The sequence below is a fragment of the Lynx canadensis genome, chromosome B3 (genome assembly GCF_007474595.2).
Source record: "Lynx canadensis isolate LIC74 chromosome B3, mLynCan4.pri.v2, whole genome shotgun sequence".
NCBI lineage: Eukaryota > Metazoa > Chordata > Mammalia > Carnivora > Felidae > Lynx > Lynx canadensis.
Window position 1 is genome coordinate 94,862,896 of NC_044308.2, and position 18,265 is coordinate 94,881,160.

At 34.3% G+C, this 18,265-nt stretch overlaps 1 protein-coding gene across 1 annotated transcript in view; it reads right to left on the bottom strand.

The window, feature by feature from the left end:
- MDGA2 (MAM domain containing glycosylphosphatidylinositol anchor 2) overlaps positions 1 to 18,265 on the bottom strand; it is a 488,781-nt gene that overhangs the window by 17,297 nt on the left and 453,219 nt on the right. The window contains exons 13-14 of the mRNA XM_032593527.1: positions 12,734 to 12,889; positions 12,121 to 12,279 (exon numbers count right to left, since the gene is read on the bottom strand). Coding sequence (XP_032449418.1) covers positions 12,121 to 12,279; positions 12,734 to 12,889 — 315 coding nt within the window. The remainder of the gene's footprint in view (positions 1 to 12,120; positions 12,280 to 12,733; positions 12,890 to 18,265) is intronic.

Genomic DNA, 18,265 nt, shown 5'->3' on the forward strand with positions numbered 1-18,265 from the left:
ATTTTTGAGACAGAGAGAGACAGAGCATGAACGGGGGAGGGTCAGAGAGAGAGGGAGACACAGAATCTGAAACAGGCTCCAGGCTCCGAGCTGTCAGCACAGAGCCCGACGCGGGGCTCGAACTCACGGATCGCGAGATCGGGACCTGAGCTGAAGTCGGCCGCTCAACCGACTGAGCCACCCAGGCGCCCCAAAATTCTCTCATTTTAAATGTACAGGTCAATAACCTTTGATTGATATATACTACAGTGTAAGTGCTGCTCAATCAAGATACAGGACACTTCCTCTTCCCAAAAAGCTTCCTTACTTTCTTTCCTCTGCAGTTATCTTCACAGCCCTTGCTCCTATGCCAGGCAATTACTGATATGACTCTCCTGACTAACTGATGGTTTTGGCCTTTTCTAGAATTTGATGTTAATGAAATTATGCACTAATTATTTTTTGTGTCTCTGGCTACTTTTCCTCAGTATAGTTTCTGTTATATTCATCTATGTTATTCTATCATTTTAAATTTTAATATTTAGTTCATTTATAGTTACTGTAGTTTTTGGTATGTTTGGAATTAAGACCATCTTATTTATTCTCCACTTGTACTTTCTGTTTTTATTCTTTTGTGGCTCCTTCTCTTTCTTCTTTTCAGTTGATATATATGATTTTAATTTATTTCTTGTACTGATTTTTAAATCTCTAATTGTGTTTTAGTGGTTGTTCCAGGGCTAACAGCACTCATAACTCTTCATAGTGTAATTATAGGCAGTAGTTTATTCTTCATGCTCACAACTTTACATCATCATACTCTCTTTTCGGGTTTTACTATTATCTCCCTTCTTTCATTTCAAAGCTGATACTTCACATTCTTTATCTCACTACACACATGCAATAATCTTACCACAGTATAATTCATTTATCTATCCTCTTTCCATTTTTAATAGTATTTTTTACTTTGTCCTAAATTGTAAATCTCACTTTACAGTAAACATATATTTTATGTAAATTATAAGAAGACAATATAGTTTTAAAATTTTCTACTTATTTACCATTTCTGATGGACTTCCTTTCTACCTGTAGATCTGAGTTGCAATCTAGCACCATTTCCCTTTGGCCTGAAGAATATCCATTAGTACTTTTTTTTAGTGGTGATCTGCTGGAGACAAAGTTTCTCAGATTTGTTTATATAAAAATAACTTCATTTCATTCATGTTTTTGTGAGATTTAAAATTCTGCCATTTTTTTTCCTCAAGCAGTTTAAAGTTGTTCTATTTTTTCTGTATGTCACTGTTTCTAATGTGAAATCAACCATCATTTTATCTTTGTTCCCTTGAATATATTTTTATTTCTCCCTCTGGCTACTTTTGAGAATTTTTCCTTAGCTTTGATTTGCAGTAGTTTGATTACAATGTACCTAAATATGATTCTCCTTATATTCATCTTGGTGTAGAGTTTGCTGAAGGTCTTTTGGTTTTCCCTTTATTTATGCCTCATCTTTTTCCTCTCCTTTTCTACTTTTTCCTCTCCTTCTCTCCCTCTCTATATTTGCTCTCTCTCTCTCTCTCTCTCTCTCTCTCTCTATATATATATATATATATATATAATTGGAGATCTATCTATATAGATACATAGATAGATCTGCCCTCTTTAGTTTTATTTGCCCTTATCTTCCTGCTTCAGCTTTATTTCAATGGATTGATTTTTACTTTTTCATTGACTTTGGACCCCATTTCCTGTTTCTCTGTATGTCTAGTGATTTTCATTGAAAATGGGCATTGTGGACACAGAGACTTTAGATTTTTAATCTTTCTCAGAAGGCAGTTTTATTTCAGTAGACTGTGCTCAGTGATCCATCGTAGTAAGAAGTAGCTGTTCTGAATCCTTCTTTTTTCCATTTTAGATGCTCAATGTGGCTCCAATTTTCTTGCTTATTGGTATTGGCACCTTGTATTTAGAAAGGCAACCTGTGCCAAAAGGAAGAGCTCTTTCAGGACATATTTCTGTGTGATGTAACTGCATTCTATTTTTGAACATGAATCCACAATAGGGAGGGATTCCAAGGAAATCAAGCCTAAATAAATAATACATTAAACATTAAATATAGTTATAATACTTTTGAATCCATTAGTTGTCATTGGACTAACAAATTGATATGTAGCATAAACCTTTCAGAAATTATTTGAAGAAACAGTCTGTATGTGCATTAGATAGAAAAGGGGCTCCTCATCTCTTCTATGGCTTGTGTCTGCTATAGCCTATGGCTGTATTAATGGTAACTGATTGGGTTGACCTGTGATGTTCTCTACTGATTTCTTATCTAACTGTACTGCTTTTTCAGAAAGCAAATTATCAGTTGTCTTTTTTTTTTCTTAAATGTGACACCTTAGTTTCTCTACCTAGTAGAAGTCCTATGATACTTTGCATGTACAGAATGATGGATGTTATCTGTAAGCTATTAAGGCAGTTCAAGTTGTTCTCTTCTTTAAAAGGACCATTTTTACATATGTAATATAAATTCAAACTTGAATTATTCCAATTTATGTTTACTGAATATATACTATGTGAAAAATATTTGTCCCAGGTCTAAAGAAGCCAGGTTTGTTTTATTCCAGATTTGAATTTGCTTTTGAATACATTATTTGAGCTAGAGTCAATTTTGACCAGATTTTATTTTATTTTTTTTCAATATATGAAGTTTATTATCAAATTGGTTTCCATACAACACCCAGTGCTCATCCCAAAAGGTGCCCTCCTCAATACCCATCACCTACCCTCCCCTCCCTCCCACCCCCCATCAATTCTCAGTTTGTTCTCAGTTTTTAGGAGTCTCTTCCGCTTTGGCTCTCTTCCACTCTAACCTCTTTTTTTTTTTTCTTTCCCCTCCCCCATGGGTTTCTGTTAAGTTTCTCAGGATCCACATAAGAGTGAAACCATATGGTATCTGTCTTTCTCTGTATGGCTTATTTCACTTAGCAGAACACTCTCCAGTTCCATCCATGTTGCTACAAAGGGCCATATTTCATTCTTTCTCATTGCCACGTAGTACTCCATTGTGTATATAAACCACAATTTCTTTATCCATTCATCAGTGGATGGACATTTAGGCTCTTTCCATAATTTGGCTATTGTTGAAAGTGCTGCTATAAACATTGGGTACAAGTGCCCCTATGCATCAGTACTCCTGTATCCCTTGGATAAATTCCTAGCAGTGCTATTGCTGGGTCATAGGGTAGGTCTATTTTTAATTTTCTGAGGAACCTCCACACTGCTTTCCAGTGTGGCTGCACCAATTTGCATTCCCACCAACAGTGCAAGAGGGTTCCCGTTTCTCCACATCCTCTCCAGCATCTATAGTCTCCTGATTTGTCCATTTTGGCCACTCTGACTGGCGTGAGGTGATATCTAAGTGTGGTTTTGATTTGTATTTTCCTGATGAGGAGTGACGTTGAGCATCTTTTCATGTGCCTGTTGGCCATCCGGATGTCTTCTTTAGAGAAGTGTCTATTCATTTTTTCTCCCCATTACCAGATTTTATTTTAAAACGCAAGCATTACTTATGAAAAAAGACACTAGAAGAATAACTGACTGAAATAAATTCTTTAAACTATGTTATAATTTATATCTCATTAATTATACTCTGTAATCCAAATCAATGAATCCAAACTATTGATCTGCTGTTCTATTTTACGAGAAAAGCAGTATTAACAAATAACTTTAGAATGTTTTTTCCAGCAAGTTTCCATTTTTTTTTTTTTTTGTTTTTTTTTTTTTTTTTTTTTTTTTTTTTTTTATGAAGCCATCAGGGATGACAAGTTCTCTAGTTTCCAGTTTTTTTAAGTTTATAAAGAGAATTCAATGACAACAGTTACATAAACTTATGTTCAGGTCATCTAGGTCGATGAAATTAGCACTTGTGAAACAGAATAAAGCAATTCAAGAAAAGTCAGATTCAGCAAAGCTGATTCAGCACATTATTATAGTATTATAGTAAGAAAATTCCGAAGTGAAAATGATGGATTGTATTAATACCCTTTAAAAGTGATTTTAAGTCCTTAGAGGCACCGTGTTTATGCTTGAGTAGGTACCACGTATCAATAGGTATGAATTTAATCATCCCCAAGGATTTCAAATGCTGCATAGTTCCAAGATACAAGTTTGACATTGCTAAGCAAAACTTAACTGTATTTTTCTTCACTTTGGTTTCCTAATTCTTATATTTTGATCACCACCCCTTCTGGGTCAGGTGTGAGAGCTCAAGAAAACTGACCTCATGTTAGGGACCACAGTCAGAAAGGCTAAATGACCTCAAGAGCAGTGACCAATGTTTTAAAGTTATTTATGGCATTATGAAATAGGATGGTTCTTATTTTGATATTATTTCACATACATTACTGTATAAATATAATTTTCATAAAAATTATTTATAATTATTATTACCTAGTTCTTTCATTAAGTCATTAACATAATTTTACTTTTAACTATTTACTATAAATATGTATTTTATATATTTTATATAAATAACTGAAATATATGTCCTAAAATGTGCATACATACATCCTACAGATACTTGAAATTACCAAGTTCGTATAAACTAATTTGTAGTTGATGTACTCCGAGGCCTAGGGATCACTTGCATATAAATCACATTTTTATTCTAATCAGGAATACAGCCATTAATTTGTGTTTCACATTTCATGGAACATGAAGATGTGCCAAAATCATCTAGCTTCAGGCAAGAGCTATGTATATTGATAGGTAATTGTTGGCATCATTTGTTTTATATACACAGACAAACATGGGAAATTATAAAATCATTATTTTCTGCTTGAATAGAAATGACTGCATGCATCCACTGTTATTATTTTTTGAATATATAATTGCAATTATATCTTAAATAAAAAATGTCAGTTCATTTTCTCCAGTCATTACCATGCCTTCTTACATCCTGTTGAATCTCTCCATTAGTGTCCAATAAATTTTCCTTAAACATAACCTTCATCAGGCTTTCTATTTCTCTGAACTATGTCAGATCCCATTCTTAGACCCAGTCACTCTTTGACTATACTGCAGTCCCTACTGTGCTGTAAGAGCAATATTCTCCATTTTTTCATGTGGCTCCTTCTGTTTCTCACATTCTGTAACCTTTGCTTTCTGCTTAATACTTATTTGGATGGTTTACACTTTGTTCTTGTCCATAGAAATTTTATCTTAATTTTGCTGTTCTCAGTGTTCTATCCTTTATTCACCCATTGCACAGGGTTGTAAAGCATTTTAATGAATATTACTTTGATGAATATGACTTTTATTCAGTAATTTATTATCTCAAATATGATGACAAACTATTTGATGGATAAAAACCTTTCACCACAATTCTTATTTTCTGTAGAACCCTATATACCACTAGGCACATAGCATATGCAATTCATTCTATTGAACAAAAATGAGCGAATTCAAGACCTAAGGGTAAAAATACTCATCACAATAAACCTATATTTTCAGTTTAAAAAGTTTTTCACTGGGTGAGCAACAAAAGCAAGTCAACCCATTTGCTTACCATCAATTCAACTGATGAGATATTTTGTATTAATTACACTAAGAATTCGATTAGTATATTTTGAAATATCAGCCTTTCTTGATCATAGCATTAATTTTATTTAAAAATCTCAGCTTCTACTTACATTATCTGAGTAATAAATAGGAGGAGAATAAATTTAGGGGTAGTGGTAGTTCAAAACACAGATTTAAAAGATAGGTGCACTAGATATTATTTATGGTCTTAGTAGAGGATCTGTGACAGGTGTCTGTAATAACACATTTTAATTATAAGTGGTCATAAATCATGGCTAGGTTCTATTCACCCTCCCCTTAAGAAATACATCTTAATTCAACAAAGCAGTTTCCTCAATGAATGTCCCACCTGCAGCATTATTTTCACACTGATGACATTGGCATTATCAGTATTAAATACATACAAGACTTTACTGAAAACAGGCTCAAACTGTCTTTACTATAATGTCTAAATCTAAGAAGTAAAATATGTGAGATTTCTTATTTGAGGAAAATATTTGAGATATAAGCAAGAATCTCTAGTTTCTTAACTCAAACACAAGAAATATGGTCTTTGACCAAAGTAAGAATAAAAATCAGACTCCTAAAACCACGTAGAATGTTGTCACCATCGCCTTTTCTATATGTTGTATAAAAACACTGAAGTCTCCATTTTAAAATCTTTGAATGCCAGCACTGAGAAAGTTTTATTTCACTCTCACTAAAGGATAACCTGAGATAGCTTATTAAGAGAAATATAATTAGAGGTTAATTCTATTTCTGCACTTTGTTAATCATAAGGTGACATATCTGGACCATGACACTTCAGCTCAAAACACAAATTGTAATGTATTATGGTCCATCAGTATATAAACTTCCTATTTGAACAAGTTTTAGATATTTCTAAAAGTACTAAGTGAAGACATTTTCCATTTTATTTTAAGGGTGCTTTTATAAACATAAATTTCTCTTTGAATTAGTTGCTAAGAAATATGTGATATTCCTCTATGCTTTAGCTGCCAGAGCACATTAAGTCAACGATTAACTTCTATTTTTTCCCCCAACCTATTCTATAAAGTCTTAGTGAAATGACCTGTTTCCAACCTACACAAATACTTTTAAGTAATTTGCTTTGTTATTCTTCTAACACACTCAGAGCTTAAATGTCTAGTTTAGATTATTATTTTATAAAATCTATTAAGCATTTTTGTTTCAGTGGAACAAATATATATCAACTATGATTGCTGCTCTCAAGGAGCTTACAGTCTATCAGAGGTCAAGGTGACAAACATTATGATAGAGATGTATACCAGCTGTTACAGGAACAAAAAGAGAAGGAGGATGGGGAAAAATTTCACATGTCCTTGATTTAGATTTTAAAGGAAGAATATGAGTTACCTAGATGATTTAAGGAAGCGAAAAAGTACTTATTCTATCATGTGATTTAAAAAATATTCATTTGCTTAATAAAATTTATGTAGTGGACAAATAAATATTTATATTTGCAGGGCACCATGTGATGGGGAGAGAGATTGTTTCTGCTCCCCCCAAGTATATAGTTCAGTAGAACAAAGATAGAGCCTAGAAAAAGGCTCCAGATAGAAGATAGCTCAATTTGGGGAACTTCCTGTATGGCTGATATAGACCATGCTGCTGCCCTAAGAAGCCAGAGGGGCATATATCCTTAAGGTCCTTATGATACTGGTTTGAGAAAATTATATTTACCCCAGAAACTATAGGCCCAAGAGACAGCAAAGAAATCAGTTATCAGGGGAATTCAGTAATACACACAAGAAGTGATTGGCATTGAAATTGAGCATTATATCCTAAAACATATTCCAAAACACTGAGGACTGATATCCTGGTCTCCAACTGCTTCAACTCTCTATCACTCATCAGTCTGTTTCCATTTGCCTACAATGGTCTACTCTTTGAACATGCAAAAGCTGTATTTATTTTACAGAAAAAAATAGGTACTGTTAGATACTGTTAAAAAGCAACTTCTAAGTCCACTTGCTGCACTTGCATCTAGGAATGTATCAAAAGCCACAATTCCCACTTAATTCTTTTCTTCCCACCTCAGTGGAAGTGACATTCTTTCCCCTTGAAATCTAGTAGGGGAATCATAACTCTCAATTCCCATCTCTTCAAGAAATTTGCTTCCCTCCAACTTTAGTATCTATAAACTTACCTTTCCATTAATTTTTTTCCTCTTAAAAATAAGCACATCTATAACCCCACATTTCTCTACTTTATCACTTCTTCCCCACCCTCAAGATTGATGAAAGAACAGATCCCATGACTGGACTCCTTTTCCTTGTTTCCCATTTGTTCCACAGTGAAATTAGCTTTCTAGAGCCACAACTTTATTGAACCATTCTTATCAAGCTCAATGAATGTATTCATAAGTGCCTTTTGTATTTTTATCTTTAATTTCCTGGTATGCTTATATCTTACATTCTTCCTAGAAATAAATGAAGTACATATTTTAATTATTTTTTAATAAGCTTTTTTCACATCAGGTGACCTCATATGAAGTTCAGTTTCAATGCAAGAATATTAGAAATTCAGATGATTAATCAAGAATCAAAACGCCTTCTTGTACCTACAGGATTGTTGAAATAATCTTATGCTATTGTCAATATCTATTGTATCAGTACTTATAAATCAACAGTTTAAGGGTGACATGTTGTAGTTTTCATTTGTTTTCTCTTCAATCAATTTTGATGAAACATTTAGCTAACAATAAATTGTACCTGTGTGGCAAATAAATGCTAAGATGCCACCCAATGACTTCAGCCTCCTAGCATTAACACCCTTGTGTATTATTCCCCCCCCCCCCATTGAACGTGGGGTGGAAATATCAGCTCGGTTATAATAAATAGCATAAGGCAGACATTATGGAATGTCACTTCAGAGATTAGGTTATAAAAAGTCTTGGGCATGTATTTGCTCTCTGTCAGTGCTTGCTTTGGAGAAAGCCTGCTGCCATGCCATGAGACAGTCCTGTAGAGATGTTCCTATGACAAGGAACTTGAGAGAATTGAGAGGAATTCAACAGCCAGCAAGATATCAATGTCCTTAGTCCAATACCTATGAGGGAGTGAGGCCTGCCAGACACCAAGTGAGTGGGCTTAGAAGAAGTAATATCATCGCTAAGTCAAGTATTCAAATTAGACAGTCGTCATGCCTGATAGCTTGTCTGCAACCTCGTGAGAGACCTTGAACTACAGACACTCAGCTAAGCCTCACCTAAATTCCTGACTCACAGAAACTGAGAGATGAATGTTTGTGTTTCGAGCCACAAAATTTTGGGGAAACTTTTTATGTAGCATTAAATAATACAACATATTTGACTTTACATCAAAGAGGAATATCTTTTCTAAGTAATGTATAACTGATTGCCCATTTTTGTATCGTTAAAAGTTACAACTCTCCTCAATGATATACTGAGCATTAGTCAAAGTTTAAACAGCAAAGATTATGTATGGTTACTCAGGAAATAATAATCACAATTAGGCTATTAGAAATCCATGCAAATCATTTTCGAATTTGGACTTGCAAAAAAATGAATAAAACTGAGAATGTAATTTGTAAAACCAGTGACTATAAATGCCCCCAGGTTTACAGATAAATGAGTGTCTTAGAATAATATTTACAAAGAGGGAAGGTTTCAGCTACAGGCAACCTCTCCCTAATGAGGTCACTCATCTGGTCCTGATTAGTGCACGTCTGGAATAGACATTTTTGTCTACATTTTAGTAAGCAGCATGATTGTGCCTTGCTGGGAGGGACTCTAATGACAGATCTGATACCTGCAACCTTCAACCATCTGATGAAGCAGAGAAATGGCACAGGCATCAAAATGGTTAAGTGTTTGAGAACATGGAAGAAATGGAGAACTGCCTTCTTCCTGAAACAATCAGAATAAAACTGGCAGAAGTCAACTGGACATTTGTTGACAATAAAGAATGATAAGTATAAAAATTGTGAAGTTAGAAGTATATTACAATTATCTTGAACCTCAATATAAATATGGAGAAAATTTGAGAGGGGGCCAGCCTCATAAAAACAGTACATGCACATTTTACTCATTTAAGTAATTCAAAATATTGATCTTGGAATTATTTATTTAAAAAACATTTTAAAACAAGCCTGTTCCAAAGGAAATTGGGAGAAGAGAAAGAGAGTCTAAGGAATATCTTCAAAGTGAAGAATACATCACCAACTAATGGGAAAATGAGAGTTGAGCTAATCCTACCTTTGTAATAAGATCATAATCTCATAGTAAATAAGATGGTTTGGCAATTGTATGGAGATTTATTTCCCTTCATAGGTTAGGCTGTAGTGAACCCATAACTACTGTTGTAACTTTCTAACTGCTTTTCCAAACTGTATTCTATTTCTCCACAATTTTACCCACTCCTATAAGATTTATTTTCCCAAATCAGAAATCTCATCATGCTTTTGTCATCTGCCCAAAATGTGTATGTCTTCCCCTAACTACTAAATTAGTTAAACATTTGTGACATTCCAATGAGTCTCTCCACAGAACGGCAAAGCAAGCAAATCCTGTCCAGCTTCCCAGATTGGTATCATGGTTCGTTATTTATCAGCTGTGACATTATGGCAAGTAAAGTAAAATTCTCTGTATCAGTCTCCTTATCTATGATAGAGGATAATGATTTTAATGAGTACAAATGTTTATTATAATAATTAAAAGAAATAATCCATGACGTGTTAGGAATAGTGACTGACATTAGCTATTACTTTATTATTGCTATTTGAGATTCAAAGTAACCTAAGGTTAAGAGTGTCTACCATCTGAGATTTCATATATATTATCCTATTTAGCATCAACTACAAATTTCTGAAATAGGAATTAATATTTCCATTTTACACACGAGGAGATCATGATCCAGGTGTTTTAAGTGAATTCTCTGCATTCTTAAAGTAAGCTACAGCCAAGTTCCAGCCCAGATTTCTTGACTTCATCTTCAGAGGACTTTTCATTGCACAAGTTTGGCCTTCCTGGTGTATTACCTAGTGCTCCACTGTGAAAAATACTGGTTAATAGTGCTGGCAATGAGTTTACGACCCAGCATAACCAGTTCCTTGCAATTCAAACAAACTCTCTAGGACTCAGTTTTTTTCTGCTGTAAAAAATGGACAGTGATGTTATGCTCATATTTTTAAACTGATCAAGAGGATTACTTCACTTAAATGGTACAGTAACTGGCATCTATCATGTGCACGATTGTGTTTATGTAATTATATATTTATATTTTTAGTTTTGTTCATTTACATCAAAACATTTAATGTCATCCTAGCTTTCCACATTTTATTTCCTCACTATCAGTACCTTAATCTTCCCTGTGCTCATTTCTGTCCATTGAAAATGTAACCTTCTTTCATAGAGAGATGTTTTCCTTTGTCCCGAAGCATTGCCTTATTCTTCTGCTAGATACAGACCCACAACCCCTTGTCCAAGCTCTGTGGTGATAGATGCTTCACCATTCAGAATTTTGTCTTATTTTAGAAAGGTAAAAGAATGCCTATCTTATGGATTACATGATAGTCTCTGGAAGAATCTGGAACAGAATCAAACATAGTCATATTTTTGCTGCAAATAATATAAATGTTCACACTTATTTAGATAAATAAAGTTTATAAACAAGCTCAGATTATTTCGGGTCATATATTCCAACACATGGAGATCAGATAGCATGTGTTGCCAAATAATTAAATTAAAAAATTTTGTGGTCAGTTTGATTTTATAATTGTGCATAAAGACAAGTAGACTTGTATGATCTCTCTCCACCTCCCGCAGCAGTTTTGCTATGTTGTCTGTAAGGCTATGTGGTATGAGAACATTCTTAGATCCTACGAGGTATGTTAGGCATACTTTATAAACAAGAAAATATCATCCCAGTATTCCAAATACAAAGACAGTGCTAAAGGTATTTATCTTCCAAATATGGCAATACCTCTTTTCATGGTCATTAATATACACTGAGTCATTATTTGAGCAAGTTTCTTTGAAAAGAAGCTGCTTAAATTATACTGCTACTAATTCCACAATAAGATCGCATCAAGAATTTAACTCTGGTCTGTGTGAATTAGGATTCTAGAAGGGGTAGGTAGCGCTCCAAAAGTTCAAATTTGAATCTAAAATTTGAAAATTAGGACACGATAGGGGAACATTCTTAGCCTCTTAATTTGCAATTTGAAGGTATGTAATTTAAAAGTCAGTGATAACAGGGGTGCCTGAGTGGCTCAGTCAGTTAAGCGTCTGACTTTGGCTCAGGTCATGGTATCATGGTTTGTGAGGTCAAGCCCCATGTCAGGCTCTGTGTTGACAGCTCAGAGCCTGGAGCCTGCTTCGGATTCTGTGTCTCCTTCTCTCTCTGCCCCTCCCCTGCTCACATTCTGTCTCTCTCTCTCCCAAAAATAAACAGACATAAAAAAAAAAAAAAAAGTCAATGATGATATTCTTTGACTAAAATTGATTTCATGCTGTGTCTTGGTAAACATTTTTTCTTATGATTTACTTTAGAAGAAACATAGTAATTCTTGCCATCTCACCTATATGTTGTCCATACATGTGATAAAAGAAGCTGAAACAATATGCAGTGTTCGTGGGGCCATAAGGGTTTTTAGGAGCTATGCTGAAAACAGGGCTGAGAAGTCGGGCCTTTTCACCTTCCAGTCTGGGTCGAGATGTCTCAATGTACATATAAAAACCTTTAAAAAGACAACATAAATGTTTAGACAAATTATTATTAGGAGACATGAAATTTAATCGTTAAGGAGGTTTAGAGTTTTTACAAGAAGTACATTCTAGATGCACAGGAGAATTTTGATATCATTTGTGAAATCTTTATATATATAACATCAAGAATAAATGATCTACATAATGAAAGATAAAATTGCTTGAATGTACAAAAATGTTAAACAAAATAGGAGTTTTAGACTTGAATTATCAAAAACATCTAATCTCTCAACTATATGTGTCTGTGAGGTCTGAGAGAAAATTAATGTCTACAAGCTTTGGAAATATCTGAATTATTGAGTCTATGCATTAAAAATTTATGGTTTTACCCCATAATCTTCAAATCTATAGCAAAGCATTCTGTGCATGTCATATTAATGGCATTTTTAGAAGTCCAAGACTGGAGTACATTTCATACCCTCATACCTTCTTTAGAGCCACTACGATCAGCATTCGGTCCTGTGTTTGGAGTGTATTTTGTATTTCTTGTTGCAGTACTTTGCTTTGTCCAGTCAAAATTATCTGTATCATCTTGGGTGAATAAACAAATGTTACCATCTTCAAATCCACAGTGAAATTCTCCTGTTAACAAATTTTAGTTAAATTAATATTAATTAAATTAATATAAACACAATATTCTTATAAAAATTTAAAACATCATACAACAGTAATAATGCAAGATTTCAATAATGGCACCAGGGCCATGATAGTGCAAAAGAGTATGACTAAACATGAAACTATTTCAATTTTAATAAAGAGAAAAATAATCTTGATGTATATAAACCAGTAATATCTTAAACCCAAGTCATTTTCCTCTGAAATATCTAAATAACTAAAATTTAACTATGGCTGAAGACTTTTCCCAATTTTTTTTTTTAATTTTTTTTTCAACGTTTATTTATTTATTTTTGGGACAGAGAGAGACAGAGCATGAACGGGGGAGGGGCAGAGAGAGAGGGAGACACAGAATCGGAAACAGGCTCCAGCCTCTGAGCCATCAGCCCAGAGCCCGACGCGGGGCTTGAACTCACGGACCGCGAGATCGTGACCTGGCTGAAGTCGGGCGTTTAACCGACTGCGCCACCCAGGCGCCCCTCAACTTTTAAAAAAAAATTTTAATGTTTATTTATTCTTAAGAGAGAGAGAGAGTGAGAGCACAAGTGAGGGAGGGGCAGAGAGAGGGAGACACAGAATCTGAAGCAGGCTCCAGGCCTCTGAGCTGTCAGCATTTACCCTGATGTGGGGCTCGAACCCATGAGCCATGAGATCATGACCTGAGCCAAAGTCGGACACCTAACCAACTAAGCCATCCAGGCTCCCCATGACATTTCTCAACTTTCATTTTTCAAGTATAAGAACAACACAAACAAAACAAAATTGTCAATTATAAAATTATCTTTATTAATTTACCTGACAACACTTTAAAGCTGTATACCTTGAAGTTATAATTTTTCACACCATCTCTGGAGATGCTTTCACATATAAGCACTTGCAGAAATGGAAGTTTACTTAGGGGAAGATAATAGCAAAATATTTTAAAAAGTAGTTATCTTTTATTTTTTTTAAATGTGAATTTGGCAGATGGTTGAAATTCACTAGAAATAAAAAAAAAAATGAAAAGAATTTATGAAGACTGTGGAAGGCCTGGGATTTCCTGGATGCCTGCCACATGCTAAGTTCAGACCCAACAAAAAGTTCGGAGAGAGTTTTCTTCCCTGTAATGAGGGTAGGCAGGAGTAACCTTTCTAGGTATCAAGGTTTTTCTTACTGAGATGTACCCTGCTTGAAATATAGGAGACAATAAAGGAGATAATAATGTCAACTAGACACAAAACTAAAATTATCTAAATAGAGAAATATTAAACATAGTTTATATATTTCATTCAAACCCATAAAACCTCTATGAAATCACAGGAATACTAACTCATGAGGCTCACAGAAGAGAAAACTTTGACTAAGTGGCGATAGTAAATGATGAAGTCAAAACCCAGTTCAGATTCCCTGGAATTCATAAAAATAGAAGAATCTAAAAAACAGAGATTCTTGTTTTTCCCGCATCAGTGAGTTAGACTTATCAGACACCTATCCCTGGAAGTGGAGCCCTTGAAGTTGGAATCATGCCCCTGAATTAATCTGTGTGTTTCTATACACTAACAATGAAGCATCTGAAAAAAAAAAAAATACGAAGGAAACCATCCCATTTACAGTAGTATCAAAAAGAATAAAATACTTAGGAACCAACTTAACTGAGCAAGGGATGAAAGACCTATGCATTGAAAACTATAATATATTGATAAAAGAAATTAAAAAAGACAAAATAAATGGAAATATCCTGTGTTCATAGATTAGAAGATTTAATGTTAAAATATCCGTATTACTAAGGTGGTCTATAGATTCAATGCAATCCTTATGAAAATACCAATGGCACTTTTTTTATTAAAGTAGAAAACAATTTTTATTTTTTTTCAACGTTTATTTATTTTTGGGACAGAGAGAGACAGAGCATGAACGGGGGAGGGGCAGAGAGAGAGGGAGACACAGAATCGGAAACAGGCTCCAGGCTCCGAGCCATCAGCCCAGAGCCTGACGCGGGACTCGAACTCCCGGACCGCGAGATCGTGACCTGGCTGAAGTCGGACGCTTAACCGACTGCGCCACCCAGGCGCCCCGAAAACAATTTTTAAAATCCATATGGAACCATGAAAGACCTTGGACTGCCCATAGAGCTGTGAGCAGGAACAGAGCTGGAGGCATCACACTGAATAATTTTAAATAATAAAATATTATGTATATACATATATATATTTAAAATAATAAAACATACAGATATATTTTTATATATTATATACATTTCATTATTTAAAATTATTCAGTGTGATGCCTCCAAATCTTAAAAAAAACAAAGTTATCCTGCCAGTTGCAACAATATGGATGAAACTGGAAGACATGCTATGTAAAATAAGCCAGACATAGAAAAAAAAGACCCTACATAATATCACTTGCATGTGGAATCTAAAAAAAGTCAAAATACAGAGAAACAGAAAGTAATAGTGGTCTTTATCAGGGGCAGGTAGGGGGAAAATGAAAAGACACTGGCTAAAGAGTACAAAGTTGCAGGCATGTAGGATGAATAACTCTAGATATGATGACTGTACAGCATGATGATTACAGATAATAATATTGTATCATATACTAGAAATGCACTGAGAGTAGAGATCATTACACACACTCGAGATGATATGTTAATTAACTTGACTGTAGTAGTCATTTTACTATGTACTGTGCACCCCTGAATAGGGACACCAATTCCTTACACAGTCGAAAATTCATATATAACTTTTGACTTCCCAGAAACTTAACTAGTTAACTTAAGTAGTTGACTGGAAGCCTTACCAATAACATAAACAGTCAATTAATACATGTTTTATATGTTATATGTTTTATGTACTGTAGCCTTCCAATAAAATAAGTTAGAGAAAAGAAAATTAAGAAAATCTCAAGAGAAAATGCATCTACAATGTGGATTTTTAAAAAATCCATATAATAAGTGGACTTGCATAATTTAAACCCATGCTGTTTGAGGGTAATATACATTTACATATATATATATAGAGAGAAAGTATATATGTGTGTGTGTATATATATATACATATATATATATATAATATTTTACAACTTAAATATATGCAAGTTTTATTTATAAAAAGAATAAAATGAAAAAAGAGTATGGTACTGCCATAAAAACATAACAGACAAATGGGACAGAATCGAGAGCCAAGAAAGAATTCTATGTATATGCAGCCAAATTATCTTGACGAAAGAGCCAGGAACACACAACGGGGAAAGAAAAGACTTTTCAAAAATTTTGCTGGAAAACTGGACATCCATATGCAAAAGAATGAAAGTGGGCCCTTATCTCACACAATACATAAAAAATAAATTCAAAAGGGATCAAATACTTTAATGTAAGACCTAATACTGTTAAACTCCTAGAAGAAAACATAAGGAAAAACTTTCATGACATTAGTCTTGGTAATGATATTTTGGATATGACAGCAAAAAACACAAGCTACAAAAGCAAAAATAAGCAAATAGAAATACATCAAACTAGAAAGCTTCTGCACAGCAAAAGAAACAACAGAGTGAAAAGGCCACCTTTTTATATAAGGAAATCTTAGAACTCAATAGCAAAAAAAGAACCTGATTAAAAAATAAGGAAAAAACTTGGATAAACATTGCTCCCAAAAGATATATAGATGGGGCCAATAAGTACACAACAAGTAGCTCAACATTACTAATTATCAAGGAAATGCAAATCAAAATCCCAGTGAGGTATCACTTCACACCTGTTAGGGTGGCAATTAAAAAAATAACAAGCATTGCCAAGCATGTGGGAAAATCGGAACCCTTGTACACTGTTATGGGAATGTAAAATGGTACGGGCAGTAAGGAAAACAGTAAGGAGTTTCCTCAAAAATTAAAAATGAAACTACCATATAATTCAGCAATCTTATTTCTGGGTCTCTATCAAAAAAATTGCAACCATTTTTTTTTAATGTTTATTTTTGAGAGAGACAGAGTGAAAGCAGGAGGAGGGGCAGAGAGAGACATAATCCAAAGCAGACTCCAGGCTCAGCTGGCAGCAAAGAACCTGACATGGGGCTCGAGCTCACAAATGTGAGATCATGACCTGAGCGAAAGATGGGATGCTTAATCGACTGAGCTACCTAGATTCCCCCAAAATTGCAACCATTATCTCAAGGAGAGAAATGTACTCCCATCTCCATTACAGCACATTTCACAATAACCAAAATATAGAAGTAACCTAAGTGCCCATCAATGGATAAATGGGTAAAGGAGATGTGGTATATACATACAATGGAATATTATTCAGCCTTAAAGAAGAAAAACTTCCCATATGTGACAACTCTAATGAACCTGGAGGACATTATACTAAGTGAATTAAGCAAATCCTAGAAGAACAAATACTGCATGATTACACTTATGAGGTATCTAAAAGATCCAAATGCATAGAAGCAGAGAGTAGAATGGTGATTTTCAGGGGCTGGAGGAAGATGAAAATGGGGAGATAGTGGTCAAAAGATATCAATTTTCAGTTCTGCAAGATAAGTCAGTTCTAGAGATCTGCTGTACAACATTATGCCTGTATATAACAATATTATATTGTATATTCAAACATTATTAGGAAGGTGGATCTCAGGTTAAGTGTTCTAATCACAATTTAAAAAAGAAAGAGAAAAGCAAAGAAAGAAGGGAGGGAGGAAGGCTGGAAACCGGTAGGTAGGTAGGTAGGTAGGTGGAAGGAAGAAAGGAAGGAAGGAAGGAAGGAAGGAAGGAAGGAAGGAAGGAAGGAAGGAAGGAAGGAAGGAGAAATAGAAAGAAAACCATTGGCATACACATTTAAAAAGTAAACAGAAACTCTCCCTTTGAATTTAAGGAATAAGTTTTTGTTTTATTTTGTTTTTGTTTTCAGATTCAAGACTTGCTGTACTTCTTTGTGTTTATTTATATTCCATATTATGAATAGGAATATTGATAGGGAGCATAAGCATTTAGTGAATTCTAAATCGGTACATTTCTGGATAAACAATATCCCATATAAAATATTTTCTAGCACGTCTTTACACCATGGATCTTGTACTAAAGAAGACAGGACTGCCTGAGTCTAACAATTGAGATCTAATGTTGGTGACAGCAGGGTAGCTATATGCGTGGATTCGTTTCTTTAAATGTTTTTTAGGCACGACAGGGGATTCCTTTAGCTACTATTCTGGAGTTGTAATAAAGCAATCCCTGATTTTAAATGTTTTCAGTTGTTTAACTACATATTGTATACACACAAAGAAAATGTCCAAAAACAAAAGTAAAACTTCAGGATTTGTTTATAAATCTGGTGCCAAATCTTTTTATGTTATTTAAAATTATATATAATGAATT